At 36.7% G+C, this 25,261-nt stretch overlaps 1 protein-coding gene across 2 annotated transcripts in view; it reads left to right on the forward strand.

Moving 5' to 3' along the window:
• Positions 1–25,261, forward strand: part of LOC127950813 (V-type proton ATPase subunit H-like) — a 41,762-nt gene that overhangs the window by 2,907 nt on the left and 13,594 nt on the right. The window contains exons 3-9 of one of the 2 annotated variants that reach the window (XM_052548121.1): positions 5,077–5,176; positions 5,368–5,457; positions 6,300–6,413; positions 12,016–12,120; positions 17,921–17,974; positions 18,986–19,083; positions 20,372–20,564. In XM_052548121.1, the coding sequence (XP_052404081.1) occupies positions 5,077–5,176; positions 5,368–5,457; positions 6,300–6,413; positions 12,016–12,120; positions 17,921–17,974; positions 18,986–19,083; positions 20,372–20,564 (754 nt within the window). The remainder of the gene's footprint in view (positions 1–5,076; positions 5,177–5,367; positions 5,458–6,299; positions 6,414–12,015; positions 12,121–17,920; positions 17,975–18,985; positions 19,084–20,371; positions 20,565–25,261) is intronic. The other variant, XM_052548122.1, reaches the window with a different exon arrangement.

Genomic DNA, 25,261 nt, shown 5'->3' on the forward strand with positions numbered 1-25,261 from the left:
CAAAGACTATAGAATAACCAAGACATGTCACATGCAACGGTCAATATGGCCTCCCCATCTCAGGAAGCACCGTCTTCTGAATGAAAGAGCCAATCGCTGATCGGTAAAGTCAGCGCATCACTGCAGCTGCCGTTAGAAGTCCTGGTTGCTATAGAAACACTCAACAGTTCTGAGATGTGCTCGACACTGGCTGATATTCGCTTGTTAAGTCTGACGTCACATAGCAACACTTCCATGTCCAAATGCTCTATCAGTTATCACGAGAAAACAACAAAAGGTGCTAATATAAATTTATAATGTGATAGAATACTAGCGAAAAAGTTATAATCTTAACCTTTAACTCCATACCAAAGTCCCAGGCAGACAATGAAAATCAAAAAAAAAAAAATATATATATATATATAAATTATTTGTGTTTGGTACGCTGTGAGCACGGAGACTGTAGTGTATACAGTAAGTTTGAAAGCGTTGAGCTTAAATTATTAATATGTATAAACAGTGCTCATAAACGGCTGCTGAGGTTGTATTCTCAAGTGAAGCGAGTTAAGGCTTGGACCCGGAAACAGTGCTTCTTACGTCATCACTTAACAACCGAATAGCCTGAAAAATAATGAGCAAAAGTAACATAATTTATGACACAGTTGTTGTCAGATTTCTTTGGTGATTTCAAATATGAAATGTATTTGTAAGCTTAGTGAACAGTTTTAAGAATTTGATGTTTCCCCATTCAAAAAGATAGGAGTTGCACTTGTATGCCAGAGAGGCATTTCAAAGATGGCTTCCGAGTGACATGACATGTCTTAAAAGGACTTTGGCATTAGGTGCTTCTTTCAAAAAATCCTACTGACCTCAGACCATTCAGACTTAAATGGTAGGGTTGTTGTTAAATTTGTGTTGCATTATAGTTGTTATTTTTATACTGCTATAAACCAGGCAATGGGATAGTTACATAAATATGAAGACAATCAAATTTCAGTTAGAATAAATTGCTTAACAAAGTATATTAAAGACTGCATAATGAAGTATGATAATCAGTCTATATTTGTAGTTTAAATCAGATGCATATTAATGCAGAGGGCATGTGGCAGGTGAAATTACAGTTCAGGAAGTTTCAAAACTGTTAGCAGTCTTCTATCAGCCAATAAGTTGACTGAGCAAACATCCCTTGAAACCACACAATCATAAGTCTAAACAACAATGGGAAAATAATATATATAAAAACAACATAATATAAATTAATAATCAATACAATTTAAATTGTTTTATTTTTTCATTTTATTTTATTTTAAATGATTATATGATTAAATTGATTAATAAAATGATTAAATAATAAATTATTATAAAGGAATGAATGAACACATTAAGAAAAAATTAATATAAAAGAAAGAAAGAAAGAGAAAGAAATGTATGGTTGCTTTCTTTGCTTCCGGCTTCACTGCTATTCGGACACTCTTGCTTACTGCTCTGCTCTTTGCTCCCTTTTTACGTACCTTTTTCAGATTTCTCTAAGATTTTAACATCAGCAGATCAGCACAGTGCTCAAACAACACATTTTGGGCACAAACACTAAACTAAAAGCTTTCCGGGACAGGAATAATACTATGAAAAAGAACACTTTGCCTCCCACTGGCAGCAGCTTACATTACGGAGACGGGAAAACACAGCTGCCTACATTCAAACTGACAAGAAAGAAAATGCATCTTGTGGAAACTACTTGCTGCATTAACTGCCACATACTTCTACAAAGGATTGTGATTCTTGAAACAAAGTTACTTGCCAGACTTCCAAAACAGGTGGAACACACAGCAGACGGTCATCATGGAACTCCTTTATTGGTATTCTACCACCCCCTATACATCTTGAGAATAGATTTGAAGCATTAATGAATGTGGGTAAGGAATCCCTAAATGGGATTGAACATGGATTGTCTCAGGTAGCAGCTAACTTTGCTACTAACAGGCATTACAGACAGCAGCGCAGTTGTGCCCAGGACCCGTATAGTGGGTGACTCCATTATCAGAAACATCAGTAGCAGGACTACAACTACATGCTGCTTTCCTCAAGCAACTGTCTCTGATGTGAACAAGGAACTTCTAAACTTTCTAATGAAGCACAAGACTGCAAATCAAATCATCATCCATGTGGGGAAGTATGATATTCAGAAAGAGCAGTCAGAACTCCTTAAAGGGGGGGTGAAATGCTCGTTTTCACTCCATATCCTGTTAATCTTGAGTACCCATAGAGTAGTACTGCATCCTTCATAACTCCAAAAAGTCTTTAGTTTTATTATATTCATAAGAGAAAGATAGTCTGTACCGATTTTTCCCGGAAAAACACGACCGACTGGAGGCGTGACGTGTGGGCGGAGCTAAAGAATCACAAGCGCCAGTAGGCTTTTGCGTTGAGAGCGTTTGGAAGCTGTGACATTACGTGAGGACAAAACCAACCAAAACAAACCATGGCTAACAGTCAGATTCAGCCGTTTATTTATGATCCAGAATCAGATCCAGAGGCTGAAATTTAACAAGAGCAGCATCAGCAACAACGTCTCTATGTGGTATGTACTGAAACTGTATATATTTGCTTAGCGGTTTTGGAAAATGACTAAGTTCCACTTTGTCATCTTTTTTTTTTTTTTTTAAGCTGTACATGTGGAAAGTGCAGTTTGATGACAACGTCGCATGTTGTTTACTTGATGTGCTTACACACCGATAGCTAAGTTAACAACACAGAGATATTTGAAGCAGTTTTACTCCCCGCATGCGGTTCCAACACACAATCGTGTCCCTTTTTCGTTGGGACTGCATTATCCTTAAGAAATAAACAATGTGCAAATCCGGCGTCAAACTGGGCCTTGTTTGTAAAACAAGCATCTTCGAAATGTAGGGAACAAACAAAAACACTTGCACAACTCCGTTGATGCTCTGTAAAAATAAACTCCATCCACTGGTCCCTTAATGCTGTTTCTCTTTTGGTAATCTGTGCAGGGTTGTCTTGACCTGGCAACCAAAAGCACACTTCTTTTGTGACATTTCGCGACGCTCTCGCTCTGATCAGTGAACATCTGTTGTGCTCTCTCAGTGCTGTGCTATACGGGAGTGCGCGCTCTTCCGGCAGACGTGCCCTTAGGGCCCATATAAGGAAATTCCGCTCCATCTAATGTCACACAGAGCTATACTCGAAAAAAACTTTCCGAAACTTGTGACAAACCGGAAGGAGAATTTTTGGAACAGAAATACTCCTTCAAACGTAAAACTTAATTTTTGAAACTTTGTCCATGTTTAGCATGGGAATCCAACTCTTTAACAGTGTAAAAAACTCAGTATGCATGAAATAGCATTTCACCCCCCCTTTAAGAAGGATTTCAGTGAACTCTTTGAAACACTTCAAAGGCTTGAAGTTCAGTCATTCATCAGTGGACCACTCCCAGCAAGGGGAACTAATGTGTTTTCATGGTTGCTTGGGCTGAAAACATGTATAAGAGTCGACTTCATCGACAGTTTCAATCTTTTCTGGGGCCATAGACAATTTTTTATACTGAATGGCCTCAACCCAAACAAACTTGGTGCAAGAGTGCTAAAAGACAATATTTATTTCTCCCTCTGTCATCCTTCAGTATTATATGCCAATCCATTTAACCTGAATGGCACACACACACCTGGACAAAGTATGCGTGATGACAGACCATCATATCAGCTTCTAAGTCATCATGTGGTGGACACATGCGGGACAAGCGGGAACCCAGTGTGCCTGTAGCTTTCTATATTTCTGATTTATCACATGATAGAAAGTCTAGGGCCTTCTTAAACCGTAAGTTTAACACAAACAACCTGATTTTATGTTTCTAAGTGAAACATGGCTAGAAGACATCTGCAGTGTAACAGTCCTCAATGAAACCCACCCTGCTAAAACTCAATAAAAACTGCAGTTGTGAAGCCCCTTCTGAGAAAGAGCAATTTTATTGAAAAGGAAATTTTTAAACAACTGAAAAACTACTTAAACTCAAATGGACACCTGGACAATTTTCAATCTTGTTTCCAACCGCATCACAGCACAGAGATGGCACTCATTAAGATTATGAATAATATTCACTTTAATTCTGATTCTGGCAAAATATCAGTGCTGGTACTAATAGATTTAAGTTTTCCTTTTGACACTGTTGCTCATAACATACTTCTAGAGAGACTGGAAAACTGGGTCGGACTTTCTGGGATGGTACTCAAATGGTTCAGGTCATACTTAGAAGGCAGAGGTTATTACTTGAATATAGGAGAGCATAAGTCGAAGTGGACGTCCATGACATGGGGAGTCCCACAAGGCTCAATTCTTACACCGCTTTTTTTAGCCTGTATATACACCCACTATGTCAAATAATTAGAAAGCACCAAATTGCCTACCACAGCTATGCTGATGATAGAGTCCTGCAACGGGCATATATAATATATATGCCCATTGATAAAAAAAAAAAAAAAAAAAAAAAAAAAAAATGTATATATATATATATATAATATATATATGTTATATATATATATAACATTTTTCTGTTAATCATCTTTAATGGTTTTAAATTAATTTTAAATTAATTTTAAATTGTTTGGAAAGTTTTAAATTCCTTGTTTTATTGTTGTGATGGCAAAACACACAGTTTGCATTTGACTATCCTTAGATCCTTCAGTAAACACAATTATCATATTAGATCTAATTAGAAAATTTTATTTTTCGTGAGTAATAATAGTCAGAAATTAAAAAAAAAAATACTGAGTACATATTGATTTTTAAGGTGTAGACTTTTGTTTGGGATCAATAGGACAAGTAACAGTTTTATCAGTGGGCCCAAACCATCATCCCATCCTTATTATTGAGTCCTGCAATCTCTCCACAGATGAGAGATATATGATTTACTTGTGTTTGCTCTTGAGAATGGATATACTGGATCTTTGACAGATTAAAACAGTAAAAAAGCAAGTGAGAGTAAATACGTTTAATAAAAAGAATGTGAACAATTGATGCACTTTGCTGGATTGCCTTTTTTGTGCCTAACTCTCTTTAGTCATTGGTGAGTTTAATGGTTTTCAGGGGCCAAATGATCTCAGCTGAGGACTGCGACTTCATCAAGAAGTTTGAGATTGCCGGGTCTGAGGACAAGCAAGCAATTCTGACAAAAGATGGACATCAGGTGAATAGGACTCTTCTAAAATTAGTCTTGCCCCTACCAGTCTTTTAAATAATTAGTTTAAAAGAAGAAATGTACCACATTCATTTAAACATAACAGAGCTAGATCATTACCTTTGTTTTTAGGCTTACATGTTGTATTTCTATTGAAGTCTGTACATTTAACTAATTCTTCTAACATATTTCTTTTGTAGTGTGCAAAAACCTTCCTCAACCTTATGGCTCATATATCTAAAGAGCAAACAGTTCAGTACATCCTGACCCTAATTGATGACACACTGCAGGTAAAAAACACAATATTTTGGAGAAATTAAAAGTCCAACTCTGTTGTCTGTTTTTTCATTGTCAGTCGCACTTAAAAGCTTCAGAGTGTTCATTTATAAGACATAAACTGACCCTGTATTATCTTTGTTTGAATGGTGTATAGTGCATTGAAATGAAAAATGCAGACAGTTACATGAATATTGCTATGACATTTGCTTTTTGTCTCTTCACAGCCTTGGTCTTGCCAATGTTCAAAACAGAAAAATGTAACGTCCTCAAACTGATCTTGATTCATGCTGTCACTCTGTCAATTGCCTAGATGCAGATTGATGCTCTAGCTTTGCTGTTTCGTTGTATATTTTGTCAATGTTATCTTTTAACTTGTGCTGATAGATGGCCTTCATAAAACCCACTTTCAATTGCTTTTATGGAGTCTGTGGTTACAGAGTCTATACTGAGTATTTCTGTATTCATTCAGTAACTTGTCCCCCACAGCTCATTTAGCCTGTGCATCTATGATTTGATCTTCTTTTCATATGCAAAGTGGGTATTATTCTAAAACAAAGATAAAACAGGTTCATCTTTCAATTTTAAAAATCAATTCATTTTATAAATGTGTCTCTGGGGGAGTATCATGTGCATGATGTAGGGTGTATTAAGTATTTTTCAAGGACACAACAATGCTACTAAGTATAGCTCATTTTGTTGGTGCGGTGAAATGGAAGTACTTCACCCCTGCAGATGTAGTCACTGACTTTTTTAATGTCCATTTGTGGAAAGCTTTTAACTATATATCAGAAAATGTGTCTGAGATCAGTCTATTTTATGTTGCAATAAATGGGTCTTCTGCTCTACTATGCAGGAAAATCACCAGAGAGTGAATATCTTCTTTGATTATGCCAAGAAGACTAAGAATACAGCCTGGTCTTATTTCCTCCCAATGCTGAACCGTCAAGACCTCTTTACTGTTCATATGGTAAGTTGCTATCAGGCAAAAAATAAATACACTTTTTATAATATACACTACTGTTCAAAAGTTTTTTAAAGAAATGTATAATTTTATTCCGCAGTAATCCTATAAAATGATGTTAAAAGGATCCTGTTCACAAAAAAACAATATAGTGATTTTAACATTTGTGAAAAATGTTTTGTGATAGAATGCCCTTGTGCGAAGGAGTTACCATGAATATTTAGTGATTCACACCTGAGAGACAGAGGGCCTCCCATAATGGGCCATGAATGTGACTGAGGCAGATAAGAGAGTGTGAGGAGAGTAAAATAATGTGGGCTTTTTTATTATTTTATTTGCAATATAGTATAATAAAAAATATACACAGTGAAGGTCAAGGAAACATTATTGAATATACTGATCTGAACACTGAGATTTGAACAGCAACACACCTTTGTGCCAAACATTTATTCATAGTGTTAACACTCACACTACTTTTATACCTTGTGGCTCTCAAACATCCTGGAGTTGTGAGACATTTAGACAATGAAACGACACATATTTCAAATTCTATTTAAAATCGTGTCTTCCGCCAATAAACAAAAAGTAGCCAGGATGAACTCTTCACATTTGTTTACTGATGAAGTGGGCATTTGTGGAGCTCACGTTGGTTTCATACAAATTACTAGGGCTGGGACAATAAATCGATGAAGAATCGATTTTGTGGATTGATTCTTAGATTTTCAGAATGCATCACGATTCCTCTGGAATCGATTCTGAGGTTAGATTTTAACAGCAGCTGGCGCTCTAATCTAGTTTTTATCTGCACACTCAACTGCTCATGAAGAAGAGTGCTAAAGAGCGCTTGTGCGAGTCATGTAATTTCACTTCTTAGAGCATCTTAGAATGCTTTTATGATGCAAGATTAATGTAAACACAGCCCACTGTGAACGCCTTTGTAATTCACTTCAACCTTTTCAAATTTTTTGAATGATTATTTTAGTTTTAAGTGTCTGTAATGATTTGGAAACAAGCAGTATACGGGCGTTTCTAAAGCATGCAGTACCATCTGCTGTTCAAAACTAAATTCAAGAAAGAATCGCGATGTAATTGGAAAATACCAGAATCGATGCTGAATCATTTCTCTATTCATGATGCATCGATTTATTTTCCCAACCCTACAAATTACTGAGAATAACAGAGAATATTTGTTTTGAACTTAGGGGGGGGGGGGGGGTGTGAAATGCTATTTCATCCATACTGAGTTTTTTACACTGTTAAAGAGTTGGATTCCCATGCTAAACATGGACAAAGTTTCAAAAATTAAGTTTTACGTTTGAAGGACTATTTTTGTTCCAAATTATACTCCTTCCGGTTTGTCACAAGTTTCGGAAAGTTTTTTTTCGAGTATGGGTCTGTGTGACGTTAAATGGAGCAGAATTTCCTTATATGGGTCCTAAGGGCACGTCTGCCGGAAGAGCGCGCGCTCCCGTATAGCAGAGCACTGAGAGCACAACAGACTTCACTGATCAGAGCGAGAGCGTCGCGAAATGTCACAAAAGAAGTGTGTTTTTGGTTGCGAGGGCAAGACAACCCTGCACAGATTACCAAAAAAAAGCTTAAAACATTAAGGGACCAGTGGACGGAGTTTATTTTTACAGAGCATCAACGGAGTTGTGCAAGTGTTTTTGTTTGTTCCCTGCATTTCGAAGATGCCTGTTTTACAAACAAGGCCCAGTTTGATGCTGGATTTGCACATCGTTTATTTCTTAAGGATAATGCAGTCCCAACGAAAAAGGGTCACGATCGTGTGTTGGAACTGCAGGCGGTGAGTAAAACTGCTCCAAATATCTCTGTGTTGTTAACTTAGCTATCGGCGCATAAGCACATCAAGTAAACAACATGCGATGTTGTCATCAAACTGCACAAAAGACGACATAAAGTGGAACTTAGTCATTTTCCAAAACCGCTAAGCAAATATATACAGTTTCAGTACATACCACATACAGACGTCCTGCTGTAGTCGTTGCTGCTGCCGCTCTCGTTCAGTTTCAGCCTCGGGATCTGATTCTGGATCATAAATAAACGGTTGAATCTGACTGTTAGCCATGGTTTGTTTTGGATGATGTTTTTTTTTTCCTCACGGTAATGTCACAACTTCCAAACGCTGTCAACGCAAAAGCCTACTGGCGCTCGTGATTCTTTAGCTCCGCCCACACGTCACGCCTCCAGACGGTCATGTTTTTCTGGAAAAAATCGGCACAGACTATTTTTCTCTTATAAATATAATAAAACTAAAGACTTTTTGGAGATATGAAGGATGCAGTACTACTCTATAGGTAATCAAGATTAACAGGATATTGAGTGAAATGAGCATTTCACCCCCCCTTGAATTTAATAGTAGACATCTCAAGCTTTCTATATATATATATATATATATATATATATACAGTTTGTATATTTCTCATGTCTTTGAGGCAAGTATTCGCTGAGATTCAGGTTTTATTTTCGTGTCTGTGAAGACAGGTGACAGAGACCGAGACGACAAAGAAAACCCCCTGTTTATTTTCGTTATTTTACAAAAGAACGTTGTTTTGTTGTTATTATGACTATACATAGATAAAAGTATACCCTTTGTTGTGAGACCAACCACACTAATGTTGAATTCAACCCCAGAGGGTTAAATAGGAAACAGTTGATTTCAATTGTAATAATCAGTGCTGTCAATCGATTAAAAAAAATTAACTAATTAATCACACAATTTTTTAAAATTAATCGCGATTAATCGCGATTAATCGCGATTAATCGCAATTAAAAGACTGAAACTTTTTGGATATGTAAATGTAAAATGTAAATAATTAATGTAAACTCAAGACAAAGAAACTATTTAAATTCAAAATATGATTGTTTATTGGAATTTTTGTTTAACTTGTAACACAGATTTTCTCATGTAAACAACATACCTGCAATAAACCATCAATATCCTCCAAATTAACTGTTGGCTTGAAAGCCATATTTATTACAGAAATAAAAACACAGGCATGTAAGTACCATTTGAATTTCAAAACAATCAATGCCAATAAAAAACAAAAATGATTTCCATGTTGAATTCTAAGTGGACTGCAAAAAAATTCCAAAGTATAGTCATTGCCAGTGCTTTAAGTGGGCCGGTATGCACTGGTACTCAGTACCGCCACTTCCAAATATAGCTCTTGAGCGTACCGCCACCTCTCCGTGCGCCCAGAACGTGCTTGTAGCGTACCGGTACGCTCATTTGGACATCTGTTTTAATAGAGGTTTTAATCTTTTACCTGCACTGCTGATTTTCAGAGCGCCCTTCACAATGCAAGCTTCCTAATTCATCCCACCCAGAGCAGAAACTACATTACCCATTCACCCTTAAGTTATACAAGTGAATAGCGCATGTGTCGCTTTTCCCACTGTTAAGTGTCAACAACTCAACGTGGCCGGAGAAGGTGTGTGAAACTCGTTGTGAGTTATACTAAAGCAAAATCTTGAGTATTTATTGTCTGATAAACATTAAAAACTGTCTGCGGAGGTTGAGTCGTCCTGCAGCCCCCACTGGCTGTTCATTGGCTGCAGCATCTTTTTTCTAAGTTCTAAAAAAATACCGTAGATGGCAAGGCACAAATTTAGATATTCATTTATCTAATTAATCTATAACCTATGCACAAAGACAATATGATCTTTGTGTCCCCTTTTTGTTTTAAAGCTTGTTGAAGAGAGAGAGCGCAAGTTGCTGCAGCTGCGAGGAGGACAGTGATGCACGCGTACAGGAGTGATTGACAGTTCGTGGCACTGTGTACAAAAAATACTCCGCTACACAATTATTTCGTTATTTTCGTTTAAGCTTATTAACGTTAGCGTTACAGAAAGGTCTGATTTACGCACTGTTACAGTCATTGTTTGTTTTTGTTTTTTTAAACAATGACATTTGAGTTCATGATTGTAATGTTGCTGTTTCTTGTGGCAGACTAAATGAAGAGTAATGTTTCTTGTGGCAGACTGAAGAGTAATCCGGCAGAGTTTTATACTGAAACTTTCCGTCTAAAAGTCCTTCCTTGGTCTTATCCATATTTCTTTGCACGTTGAACACACATAGGCCACTACTGGAAATAAAAAAAAACTGCAACCGCGTTAATTGCGTTATTTTTTTTTACGCTTTAAATATTTCAAATTAATCGAATGCGTTAACGCGCTAATTTTGACAGCACTAGTAATAATATAATATTACATATTTTCATACTAAACTGACAACAGCCATAGTAGGCAGAACGTGGTTTATTACAATTATGAGCTAGATAATCACAATATTCCCTAAATTATTTGTTATAGCAGTGAATTTAATTTAATGTTTTTAAGAGGCTCATTTGACCTATTTTCTTTTCTAAAGAAAAGTAATTTCAGCTACACGCATAAAAGCTTAAATTTCGCAATTAAATTTCAGGAGTGTGCAGGTGGTGTTTACTGATGGTTCAGCTGCATTTACAAAACACAGTCAGCGTGAAATATGGACCAATATCTCACAACCCTTTTCTCCTGTATGAAAAATGTTTCCAAGTAATTACTGAACAAAGTTAGCTTTTCCTCCCCTCTCTCTATAATTACTTTGGAATGATGTCAGTTCCTAAACAGAAATATTGCAAGTTTCCGGAGTTGTCCACATTCTTCCACACACTATTCTGCTTAATATAAAATAGCATTGTGTTTTGTTCTTAAAAGTAATAAATAATTTTTTTTTATTCAACCGAGCTAGATTATTAAGTTTACTTTCAGAGCTAGTTCTAAACCTTTTGTTTGAGTGCCCATAGTTAGTATGGGGTCTATCAATAATACATCAAAGAGATATCCATGCTTAGTTTCGAACATTCACTCAAAAGAAAAATATTTTCCCAGGATACTTACATTTTAGGGATACATACTTCACACACAGCACAGCGTGAAGTCAGTCGTCACAGTTTAATTACCCTTCAGGCAGACGGCGGGCGCAGGGTGCTGAACTGCATGAGGATTGTATTGATTCCCCTTGCCATCCTCACCTCAGCTCTTAATGAAACACTCTGAAGTTTCTCTTTTGCATGGCAAGCAGCGTAAATGTCATGTCTTCTGGAAACATCAGAATAGCTCTCAATGCCTTCATTACCATAGCACACACAGATACTGGGAGTGATACAGCTCTCAGTGAATCACTTCATCTGACCAATAATTCAAGCCTATTCTACAGTGGTTGCATATTCATTAGTCTGAAATGTTAATTTAGGATGTTTAATTTTAGGTTGAATGTTTCAGATGGATGCAGCGCAACAGTTGCCATTACTTATCTCAATTAATGGTGTTAATTATCCTTTGGCCTTTTGCCACTTTTATTCAGAGGAAAACAGAGAGAGGACAGGAAATTATTTCGAGAGAGACTGAGAGCAGGACTGGGAATATCTATGAGCTCTATACAAACTTTATTCCAGCTAATTGAGCCCAAACAAGGTGCACTAGGCCACAGCCCCATCAAGACATTTTATATATTCCCATTTTCAAGCATCTGTATGAAAGCCACGTGTAACAGAAATGCATTTTCCAATCACTGATGCGACATTTCTCTTCTTTGCCTCAGGCTGGACGGATCATAGCCAAGCTGGCTGCCTGGGGACGTGACCTGATGGAGGGCAGTGACCTGAACTACTACTTCAACTGGATTAAGACCCAGCTCAGCTCTCAGGTAGAAAACAAAGAGATTCGATCCAAAAATCAGCAGACCTTCACTCTAACCGATTAAAATGTCATGATTAAAATCATGTAATTCCAGACCTGAACGACACATTTTTTGTTTGTTGTTGAAACGCAAAAGGAGATGCTGTTTAGAAGAATATTAATGACTGAGTCTCACTGTCTGTTTCACTGCATCCGTTTCATACAATGAAACTGAATGGAAACTGCTGATGCTGTTTTGCTTACTATCTAACTTTTTCTTTTTACGGAAGGAAAAATATACAGTATATACGGTGGTGGCCAGAGTTTTAAGAACACTAGTATTTTCACCAACTAAAAAAAAATATTTAAAGGGGTCACATGATGCAATTTTAAATGTTTCCTTTCTCTTTGGAGTGTTACAAGCTCTTGGTGCATAAAAAAAGATGTGTACAGTTGCAAATCCAAAGGAGATATTCTTTTTCAAAGTTAAAACTCTGCCACGCCCCCCTAAAACAGCTCATTCAAACACACCCCACATGTCTATGTCATTATGTGGAAATATTTGTGTTATGCCACCCAAATGTTTAAACAAAGAAAGAACCACATTTAGCGTTGAAGCAGCAATGTCTGAGAGATGCTGTGTGTATCTAGGTGAAAGCAAGAGCACTTTATTTTAGGGGTGCACAATATATATTGGCCGATGATTAATGCGCATCTCGTCAGTAAAGCCGGTTCTCTAATCAGCGGTAAATTCCATCAGGTGCGTGATTTCACATAGAGCAGCTGTTACTAAATGGAACTGTTATTAATTGACAAGCTGCGCAAATCCATGTTCATTATCAGCTTGGATTTGCACAGCTTGTGTTGAATGTTTGGAAATGTAAACCGATATTTCCTACTGACACACTATAGCAAAAGATAGAAAAATAACTGACTTAAAACCATTTATTAGCTGGTGAAAATTCTGGTGTTTTAATAATTTTGACCACCACCATGGGTTTCGTTACGCCATATTTTTCATATGAAAACAGCAGCACACTTCCCCATCTATCAGCGTGTTATTCAATCCGCAGAGCAAGAAACAGGGGACAAGGTGTGTGTTTATCGATAGATTGTTATAATATCTGCGTCTGTGCAGTTCTTTTATTCTTCATAAATACAGTTTACAAAATATCACGGGAGCATTTGGTTTCCCATCTACTGTAGACTAAGTTTACGCTGCGTTCAACTCTCGTCACACCACAGCTGTTTCCTTGAGTGAAAATTAAGCACATATGAACGCATCATCGCCATTTTCATTTGGAAATTTAACTTTCAGTGTAATACAGATTACAGTGCATGTGGTTAAGATATTTTCGTGCTTGAGCTAAGGACATTTTCAGTAACATTTTCTGCATGTACAGTAAACGTGTGTGTGTGTGTGTGTTAGAGAGAGATCATGAATACTTGTATTTGGCCTATTCAGTTATATTTTATACATGAGATTTAAAGAGAAAAATCTATAAAAACAAAACAAAACAAAAAAGCTCATGCTGCACTGAAACTCTCATTTCTCAGCAGGCTTTTATTTCTTGAAAAGCTCTTCACCATGTCTAAAACACATCTGCTTCTTCGTGTCAGTCACAGAACATAACCTACTGTGTCTGGTTCAGTGTTGCCTCTGTGCCTTATGATGTAAATTTTTCTATACAATGAAACTTCAAAAGATGCCATCGCTTTCTTCTTGTTTTCAATCCTCCTCCTTTCACTGGAGTGTGAAAGGCAAGCTCAGACATAAAAGAATTTGTGATGTGCCAAAGCACTGGCCATGCGCTGTGTTCCTTTAAAAAAATTGCCTTTAGGTTTTTGGGGATTTAAATAGGTAGCCTTCATATCGAAGGAGGTTATTTGTGTCAGTTTTTTACTTTAGTTACTATCAAGAGCAGTTAAAGTAATGTTTGTTATATTGCTGAGTCCACTTTGAAAATTTAAGATTCAAAGTCTAATTTATATCTGAAACAAAGGTTTATTTGGCAAATGTAGAGCAAAGAAACTAACATCAAATAAATAAACCAATTTTTGATTGAACACTTTTTTTTAATCGGTTGAATGTAAAATCTGGACATATCAAAGGCTTGATGAAGTGGTGAATATTTATATAATTTATATACTTTGTTTTACAATAAAATATCACCCAATTATTAGATTTGTTTAGAGTACATATTCTTGAAAGCCATAGTAATATCAAAATTGCAACCCAAGAATCTTTTGTGTCGATTATTATTATTATTATTTATTATTATTTTATTTTTTTACTTCATTTGAATTAATTCACAGATTTCTTTCTGGATGATTCATAACCAAACTGATTTGAGTGATTGTATAATATCATATATGAAACAAAATAGGAAAGGTCATTGAAATGTCATGGTAAATAGCTTACAAAACAGGAAGACAGCATCAGACTTTCTGAGCCCAGCTTGTGTGTCAAACACTTTGCAGCACCTGCACAGGAACGAGTGAATTTGTATGTACTGTGCCACTCCTCGTATCCTACACGTACACAGTAGGGGGTCAAGATCTGCAGAGGCAGCCGTGTCAGGCCACTACTGCAGCAGAGTGCTTTATATAAAGTGCACAACAAGAAGAATAAACCGAGAAGTGCCTAGAGCACGATTTGATCCTGGATCCTCCTGACTCAGAATGAGCTGTGAGCTGTGAGCTCGGCTGCAGCAGTCCAGTCACAGATACAGATTAAGAGATTCACTCAGGGCGTACTGGTGCTAAGTGCACTGGGTTGAGTCATTTACCACCAGCACATAGGAACCAGGGGTCGACCTTACTTGTGGTGGTACTGACTTTTTTGCTTTAAAAAGAAAAAAAGTGATGTGCCAGTTCAGCATGGATTTCTAAAAGTTTGGTTTGTGTTACCTGCTTGACAGAACTGGTGAAAAAGCACCTTGAATTACGTTTTTGTTTCTTTTGTTTCATGCCCAGCAAAACGTTTTTGGTGTAGATATGTACATATATTTATGTCAAGCCAAGCCAGTCTGTGTACTAGGCAGGAAGTTATAAAGTAGCAAAAGATAAAAGCTGTTTTCCATGTGTATCTGAGTTTTGTCCTAATCAGTCGCAGCAAAGGGCAGGATGTTTTGTCAGTTGCTAAGTTCCTGTATTTACAATAATGCATCCTACAGTGAAATCTAACTGGTCTAAAATTCTGCTCTTAACAGCTGTACATTAAACCTCAAATATCAAATAATTGGCTGTGATTGTGTCACATAACAGTAGTGTGTTTAGAGAACCTACTGGACAGAAATATAGCTTTTTGTTTTGTCACACCTTAGAACACAGTATGAGTTTTTGTGTATTTTGTTGGATTTGAATGTATTCTTAATCGTAATCATTTTAGATGACCTTCAAACATATTTTGTGTCGTTTCACAAGCCTGAACCAAAATGCATTTATATCAGCTATCTTATATGTATTTCTCAAACAAAAATAGCCATTCTTCTCTCTTTAGGCCAAATCAATTAAGCAAATTAGAAATTTGAATCAAGGATTGAATTTGGAAAAACTGGAATAAATTATGGCGATTTTAATTTTTTGGTAGAGATACAAATTAAACTCATTTTAATGTTCTCAAGTTTACATTTATTTAACTTCTTTTGTTGGTCAACATTAATGACACAGATAGGTATTCAATTAAGAATTATTCAGTTAATTATTCAGCCTTGTAAGAAAAAGTGATGAGGACGTTGAAGATCTTGATGAAGATGTTTATTGCAGCATAGCAGAGACAAATTACAGTTTGTTTGTTTTTTTTAATGGCCCACTCCACCCCTCAAATGAAACAAATAAAATACAAAAATGAAATTCAGGCCCTGAATACATGTCTACAAATCTTGATTGGATCATCACTATAAATAATTCTACATGATAAAAAGGAAGGCTTTAAAAAGATTGGTAACTCCAAGTAGAATGTCACACTCAGAATTGTGGGAATTACGACATGGCGTGTGATCAGTTAAAGTGTTTTAAAGTCTCAATGACCCCAAACTTTTGAACAATAATATAGATTAACTAAAGTACAGATGTCATTTGGGTTTAACAAAATAAAGTGTGTATACAGTGAATTTCTGGGGGGTTCACAAGAAATCAAAGCCATATTTGTAATTTAAAGGGTTACTCCACCCCAAAATGAACATTTTGTCATTAATCACTTACCCCATGTTGTTCCAAACCTGTAAAAGCTTTGTTCGTCTTAAGAACACAATTTAAGATATGTTGCATGAAAACCAGGAGGCTTGTGTGACTGTCCCATTGACTGCCAAATAAATTGCACTGTCAAGGTCCAGAAAAGTATGAAAGACATCGTCAGAATAGTCCATCTGCCATTAGTGGTTCGATCTGAATTTTATGAAGCGACGAGAATAGTTTTTGTACATGAAGAAATCTAAAGTAATGACTTTATTCAATAATTCATCTCCTCTGTGTCTCTCTGCATCACCGTGGCATCATTTTGTAGAACATCCACAGAATGCAAACTGACGGTGCGATTTACTTGTCAGTCAATGGGACAGTCACAAGCCTCCTGGTTTTCATCCAAAATATCTTAAATTGTGTTCCAAAGACAACAAAACTTTTAAGGGTCAGAATGACATGGGGTAAGTGATTAATGCTAAAATCTTCATTTTGGAGTGGAGTATCCCATTAATTACTGAAAACATCCCTTTTTTGTGTACTAACACATTCGTTTTCCAAATGCTTTCATTAGAGAAAGGCTTTAGAGAACATTCTTGAGCTTAATGGAAAGACCCAGTGATACACTAACATATAACCTTGAGATAGAGTACTGCATTCGATGGGTTTATTTAATGGTGACATGAAAGGAGTGAATAAAAGCATAACTGGGAACACTTTGTATGGATTAAAAAAAAAAAAAGTTTTGTATTAAAAATACTCTATAAATAGTCTGTTATTCTCCAATACATTTGATAGATACCATTGTTTACATTTCATTTTTTATTAGATGAAAAACAGTAAAATTATATTCTTCTTTTGAGCTTGTGAAATAAATTAATAATGAATGAATGGCATCTAATGAAATGCCGTCAAAATGAATGAAAGAACGCTTGATGTTTTACAAAAACTATTCAATTTATTATTTATTAAGTTTCTATTTCATACTAGTTCTTTTATTATGGCTATCAGATATAAGCAGGGTTTTGGTCCTCTGCTAAATGAGAACACTACATATGTATGTATTCATTTTCACTTCCCCTACAAATCACCTTATAGTAATAGAATGTTGGATTTTGCATGCAATTGCATATTTTAGCCCTAGGGACCTCTGAATTAATGAACGTTGAAAATCATAAATAGAAAACCTCTCAAAGCATTTCATGTTTATTAGACCTCTCAGAGTGCACTCCATAAATTTGTTTCATTGTAGCTAAGCTGTGCTGGCTGTGAATAAATGTTTTCAATGAATCTGGAAAAAATCCCGTCTGTTATTCTGTGCTGGAAATGAATATAAATACCAGTTTGATTATGTTGGGGGTATTTTTTAAATACTGATGCAAAAGTGTCTTTAACATCCAAATTGTGATTTAGCTCTTGTACCAGGCTTAAACATTTCATTTTGCAGTGCAGCTGAGACTGAAATAAATTCAGGGCCACTCTCCCACAGAATTTTAGACGATTGCCTGACATGAACAAGCCATCTCACTCACACAGGAGTCATGCCTCCTGTCATTGTCCAAGAATACCGCTCTAGTTCGCTGCAACAAGAGGCCCTAAATCACAGATTTTTTTCTTTCTATCTTTTTTTTTTTTTTTTTTGGTAGAAACTACATGGTACAGGTGCTGAACCTGGAACAGGGACCATCTCCCCCAGTGAAGTGAGTATGTCACAGATGAAGGAGGCGGGGGTGTGCCTCACCTTTCAGAGGACGAGATCTTCACCCCTCTCTTTTTCGGGATTCGGCACACGCTGTTTCTTGTCCAATGTCGCCCCCCCCCCCCCCCCCGCCACATTCATATCCACTGTGAATCTTTTCACTTTTTCCTACAGCTGCACTTCTCTAATGCAACACCTTTTTCGCCTGTAAGCATTCTTATAAAGATTCTTTCCTCTCTTTCCAGTGGCTGTGCTCATAATCCAATATATCTGCTGTTTTTTAAAGATACTAGACTTGATAGATTGAAAGGATCACCAGAAGGCTTTTGTCTTGCACTATAGCAATCTTCCTCTTTCATTTCTTTTTGCGCTTTTTAGAGTTCATTTGAAAAGAGAGTTGTTGTTTTTTTATCATATGTCGTGAGTCAAAATCTGCTGGCGCATAGCAAGCAGCCACAAATTTTCATTCAATTTTCTCTCATGGCTCTTATGATGTCTCCCTCCACTTTGCTATTCTTCATGACCCCTGTCTCTTCTATTCTCTGGACCACTCTGCTTTTATGCATATAGTGCTGATCTACAGTATCATCTTGCCCAGTTAATGACTGAGTCTGTTCTCTTCTCTCAGCCGCATATCCTCTAACATCTCTCTATGATTCACTCACTCTGTCCTGGTTTCAAGTCTGCTGCTTTCTCTCTGCTGCATTGTGGGATTGTCTCTTTGATCCAGCATGTTACCCAAAAGGCGTTTTTTAAAAGTCAGAGCGTCCTGCACGTGCATAAGTGAATGCAGAATTACAGAGAGTGTAAATGCTGCTTGAGCAGCCTAGTTTCATTGTGTTCCTTTGCTAGTTCCTGAAAAGGACAGGCTTATTTCATGCATCCATTTCCCTGCTTATCTGAACTGTTCCGTTCTCCGTGTTCTGATGGTGTTGTCCTTTTGTGTTTGTGTGCATGTTAATTTGTGTGTGTGTGTGTCGTGTACGTGTATTTTTCCTTCTGACCCTCACAGAGCTCCCAGTACGTTCAGTGCGTCGCTGGTTGCCTGCAGCTCATGCTGAAAGTGAATGAATACAGATTCGCCTGGGTGGAGGCCGACGGAGTGAACTGGTAATTCTCACTTCCGCACTAATATTTAGGTCATGTTTTGGGTAATATTGCACATAGTAAACAATACCTAAGCTCTTATTGTGTTATGGTTATCTAGTAAGTATTACCTGGACCGACCTGGAATTAATCGTATTTGTAACAAAATTGTATTAAATAATATTTAATATTAAATGTAAAGCTTTAGTTTCAGTTTGGAGTAAGAGTTTTTTTTATGTTTTTGAAAGAAGTTTCTTAGTTCACCGAGGCTGTATTTGTTTGATTAAAAATACAGTAAAAACCGTAATATGGTAAAATATTTTTTCAATTTTAAAATAACTCTATTGTAATACATCTATTGTAATACATCTATTGTAATACATTTCTATTGTAATACATTTTAAAATGTAATTTATTCCTGTGCTGGCAAAGCTGAATTTCTTCAGTGTCACATGGTCCTTAAAAAATCATAAAAATATAATATGCTGATTTGGTCCTTAAGAAAAAAATATTTTTATTATCAATGTTAAAAGCATTCAAAAGAACCGCATTTATTTGAAAATAAATCTTTTAAAATATTATAAATGTCTTCACTGCCACTTTTGATGAATTTAACGCATCCGTGCTAATAAACGTATTGATATCTTAAAAAAAAAAAAAATCTTATTGAGATATATATGTAAATTATGTATTATAAATCAAGTGTAAATGATATGTAAATTATACATATATTTTTTTTTTAATTAGTTTTTATTTATAATTTAATTATTTAATTAAATATTCATTAAAATATTTGGTTGGCTTGGACTGTTTTTAAAATCTGTAACCAGTAGTCTGGAAGAGTCATAGACTAGGCATGAAAATTGATTGGTCAAACCCTGTGACACATTTATTTTTCTATTTTTAAGGTTGCAGCACGCAGTTAACAGTGTGCTCTACTCACGCCCCTTTCATGCTGCCCATCCCCTGCCGTATCGAAGAAACAAATCTTGTAGAACAAGAAAGCATCTCTCATTGTCCTAGCAGGTTTTAGCCCTGTGATCATAAAAGTTCTTTTGTTTTCTAGAGTACAGACAGCGTAAAAGACAGGATAATGAGGCTTCTCTGAAGATAATTTTCTTTTTCTTGCCTCTCAAGTAAAATTTCTTTCAAGTAATGGTCTCATTATACATCACAAAAATGTGGGCTTTCATTTTCCCCCTCATCAAACCATCAGGGCTAAGTTTATGAAGAGCATCCTCTCAGCACACCATTAGGGGCGAGATGCCCTACTGTTTACTAACTTCGACTGTTCTGTCTGTCCATCTCTTAGCATCACAGCAGTGTTGAGCAATAAGTGTGGCTTCCAGCTGCAGTATCAGATGATCTTCTGCGTGTGGCTTCTGGCATTCAGTCCGCAACTCTGCGAACAGCTGCGGCGCTATAACGTGGTACCGGCACTCTCCGACATCCTCCAAGAGTCTGTCAAAGAGAAGGTCACTCGCATAATCCTGGCTGCTTTCAGGGTATGTGTCATGAAATGCTTCTTCAAGCCGCAGTCATTAGCCATCCAGTCTCCTTTCCTGACTTTGTGAATGCAGTAGTGTCAAATGTTCTTTTTAAAATCAGCCTCATGCCGTTTCTCTTTCCAAAAAACAAAGCATTAAGCAATTGTAGGACCCTGTTTAGTAGGGCTCTTATTCAGCCCTCCTAAAAATCTGTTATTGACTCAGCTGCAGTAAACTAATAGGTAATTTCATACTGAAGCCACCCCTGAATCCTCTCAGATACACACTCCTACTCCATCACTCAGCCGGATGCTTTCTATTACAGTGTAATCACAGAATAATTTGCAATCAAATATGCCACTGTTACTAGTTCCAAAAATCTGAGAACACCAGCTGAAATGCTTACATTATGCATTTTTTAAATGAATACACATTTATTCTTTTGTAATACATTCTTAAAGGAATAGTTCACCTAATGGATCCTCTGCAAGTGAATGGGTGCTGTCAGATCGAGAATTTAAATGGCTAATAAAAATATCACAAAAGTCCACAAGTAATGTACTGTAGGAGACCCACAAGTTACATATTTTTAAGAAATACATCAAGACATTTTTAAACCTTTTTTTCCAACTAAAATATGATTCCTCTATCCATAATATCACTTCACTGAAAAAAAGTCATCTCTGCTAAATCAAGAGAAAAATATGCAGATATCAAGATTTGTTTCAGGTTTTTTTTAACAAACACAAAGCTTTTCACTTCACAAGACATTAATTCAAGGACTGGCATGTGGATTTTTGATGGCATCCAAAATTTCTCCTAATCTATTCTGTTGAAGAAACAAACTCATCTGCATCTTGGATGGCCTGAGGGTGAGTATATTTTGGGGTGAACTATTCCTTTAATATACTGATTTGTTTTCTTAGCATTTTGTTGTGTTCATTGCTTAGCATTTCATTTTGTTTTCCCCACATTTGCTTATTTAATTGGTGACCTAGAAAGGCCTTTTTTTAAATTATCTTTTTTCTAAATGTATCCAAATTCTTTATTTATGTACAGGTCGAAAGTAGATTTTGAATTCCATATTTTTCAGTGTGCTCTCAGACTTGTCAACCCCACTGAACATCTACCAATGAACAATGCAGTTTTAATTGGTTTATTTTTAAAAACTGGTCATTAGAGTATAATTTGAACCATTATGACCTCAGGCACTTAAAAAGAGAAACATTATCAGAGCCACAACATATTAATACACTTGAAAGACACTTAACCCCAATCATGTACAGTACAAGGCACCATTGCTGCAATTAGAGTCTTTTAAGGAAATGGATTGCAAAGCATCTGTTAAATGAAGATAAGTAAAGGGACCATGTAAACATATCTCTAAAAGTACTTAATGAGTGATCATTAAGTCTGATGCCAGACTGTTTAACTGACTGTTGTTGTTGTTTTTTGGTGCACAAATAATGAATGAAAAAGTGTGTGTGCTGAATCCATTACAGATGGATGGGTGTTTCTGTTTTCTCACTTTTTTTTAGATCAGGGCATTGCTCAGCAGAAGGTGTCCTCTTCAAAGTCCATTAGCGGATCACTCATTCTTTTATTCTGAAAGGATTTAATTTGCCCAGAATGTACTAAGAACCCCATTATTACCTTATTAAGGTTGCAGATTGACAAAAGCGCTCGTTTTAATCTCTTCCACACTCTAGCGTCATCGCCTATTCAGTGCTTGGTTCTTAGAGACTATAAATGGAACAAAAATAAAATAAAAAAAAACTCGTCACCCCCACATTGCCCTTCCTGCTAGTGTTGATCATTTGAATTAGGATATAGTGCTAGACCAAATGTGGTCCCAAGGCATTTTATCTTCTGTCGGGCTTATTACTTTTCCACTGCTGGCACATATTTGTTTAATACATAGCCGAGGCACAAAAACAGGCTGCTTGTTACTCTTATTCTGCATTTCATTTTCCTGCACATGTCGTTCATAGTGCTGGCTACATTTAATGTTCAAATTAGCCCTGAAAGCTGGGCTCTGTTGTTGTCATTGGAGTTGTGTAATGAATTCATTGTCCATGTCGCTGACAGTATTGAATTAGAGTGCAGCGCTTCATTCATCTCACCTGCTGAAGAGCTTATTAAGTTGTCCTGACCAGGTATTCTCTCTCTGTGTCTGTCCATGATTACATGGCTTCCATTTTGCAGCTATCAATGGATCTGCCTCTGCACTTTTGCCATTATTTATGTTCCACATTTGTACACTCTTCCCCACCGTTATATATAGTATTACCTAAAGCAATACTTTAAACACTCAGGATTGAAGATATTGGTCTGTATTTTAGCCTTGTTGTGATTCTTTATTGTAGCTGATCATAGGTCTCTTTTTATTCTTATACAGAAAATATTCTATATTCTTATTATGTAATCAGCTGCACAGCTCTGTCTTTCTGTTCATGGAATAGAGATGTACAGGAATGAAGTCACTTGGTCTGTGTCAGTTCTTCTATCTATCTGTCCGTCCATCCATCCATCCATCCATCCATCCATCTGTCTCTCTCTCTCTCTCTCTCTCTCTATATATATATATATATATATATATATATATATATGTCTGTCTGTCTGTCTCTATCTATCTATCTATCTATCTATCTATCTATCTATCTATCTGTCTATCTGTCTGTCTGTTCGTCCGTCCATCCATCCATCCATCCATCCATCTTTCTTTGTCTGTCTGTCCATCCATCTATCTATCTATCGGTCTGTCCATCCGTCTCTATATCTATCTACCTGTCTGTCTGTCCTTCTCTCTTTGTCTGTCTGTCCATCCATCCATCTATCTATCGGTCTGTCCTTTCGTCTCTATCTATCTATCTATCTGTCTGTCCATCTCTATCTATGTACAGTATTGTTCAAAATAATAGCAGTACAATGTGACTAACCAGAATAATCAAGGTTTTTAGTATATTTTTTATTGCTACGTGGCAAACAAGTTACCAGTAGGTTCAGTAGATTCTCAGAAAACAAACAAGACCCAGCATTCATGATATGCACGCTCTTAAGGCTGTGCAATTGGGCAATTAGTTGAAAGGGGTGTGTTCAAAAAAATAGCAGTGTCTACCTTTGACTGTACAAACTCAAAACTATTTTGTACAAACATTTTTTTTTTTCTGGGATTTAGCAATCCTGTGAATCACTAAACTAATATTTAGTTGTATGACCACAGTTTTTTAAAACTGCTTGACATCTGTGTGGCATGGAGTCAACCAACTTGTGGCACCTCTCAGCTGTTATTCCACTCCATGATTCTTTAACAACATTCCACAATTCATTCACATTTCTTGGTTTTGCTTCAGAAACAGCATTTTTGATATCACCCCACAAGTTCTCAATTGGATTAAGGTCTAGAGATTGGGCTGGCCACTCCATAACATTAATTTTGTTGGTTTGGAACCAAGACTTTGCCCGTTTACTAGTGTGTTTTGGGTCATTGTCTTGTTGAAACAACCATTTCAAGGGCATGTCCTCTTCAGCATAGGGCAACATGACCTCTTCAAGTATTTTAACATATGCAAACTGATCCATGATCCCTGGTATGCGATAAATAGGCCCAACACCATAGTAGGAGAAACATGCCCATATCATGATGCTTGCACCTCCATGCTTCACTGTCTTCACTGTGTACTGTGGCTTGAATTCAGAGTTTGGGGGTCGTCTCACAAACTGCCTGTGGCCCTTGGACCCAAAAAGAACAATTTTACTCTCATCAGTCCACAAAATGTTCCTCCATTTCTCTTTAGGCCAGTTGATGTGTTATTTGGCAAATTGTAACCTCTTCTGCACATGCCTTTTTTTTAACAGAGGGACTTTGCGGGGGATTCTTGAAAATAGATTAGCTTCACACAGACGTCTTCTAACTGTCACAGTACTTACAGGTAACTCCAGACTGTCTTTGATCATCCTGGAGCTGATCATTGGCTGAGCCTTTGCCATTCTGGTTATTCTTCTATCCATTTTGATGGTTGTCTTCCGTTTTCTTCCACGTCTCTCTGGTTTTGCTCTCCATTTTAAGGCATTGGAGATCATTTTAGCTGAACAGCCTATAATTTTTTGCACCTCTTTATAGGTTTTCCCCTCTCTAATCAACTTTTTAATCAAAGTACGCTGTTCTTCTGAACAATGTCTTGAACGACCCATTTTCCTCAGCTTTCAAATGCATGTTCAACAAGTGTTGGCTTCATCCTTAAATAGGGGCCACCTGATTCACACCTGTTTCTTCACAAAATTGATGACCTCAGTGATTGAATGCCACACTGCTATTTTTTTGAACACACCCCTTTCAACTAATTCAACTAATTGCCCAATTGCACAGCCTTAAGAGCGTGCATATCATGAATGCTGGGTCTCATTTGTTTTCTGAGAATCTACTGAACCTACTGGTAACTTGTTCGCCACGTAGCAATAAAAAAATATACGAAAAACCTTGATTATTCTGGTTAGTCACATTGTACTGCTATTATTTTGAACAATACTGTATCTGTCTGTCTGTGCATCCATCTCTCTCTCGCTCTCTCTCTCTCTCTCTCTGTCTGTCCGTCCATCTATCTGTCTGTTTGTCCGTCCATCTATCTATCTGTCTCTCTGTCCTTCTCTCTTTGTCTGTCCATCTATCTATCGGTCTGTCCATCCATCTATATATATCTATCTGTCCTTCTCTC

The sequence above is a fragment of the Carassius gibelio genome, chromosome B2 (assembly GCF_023724105.1).
Source record: "Carassius gibelio isolate Cgi1373 ecotype wild population from Czech Republic chromosome B2, carGib1.2-hapl.c, whole genome shotgun sequence".
Lineage (NCBI taxonomy): Eukaryota > Metazoa > Chordata > Actinopteri > Cypriniformes > Cyprinidae > Carassius > Carassius gibelio.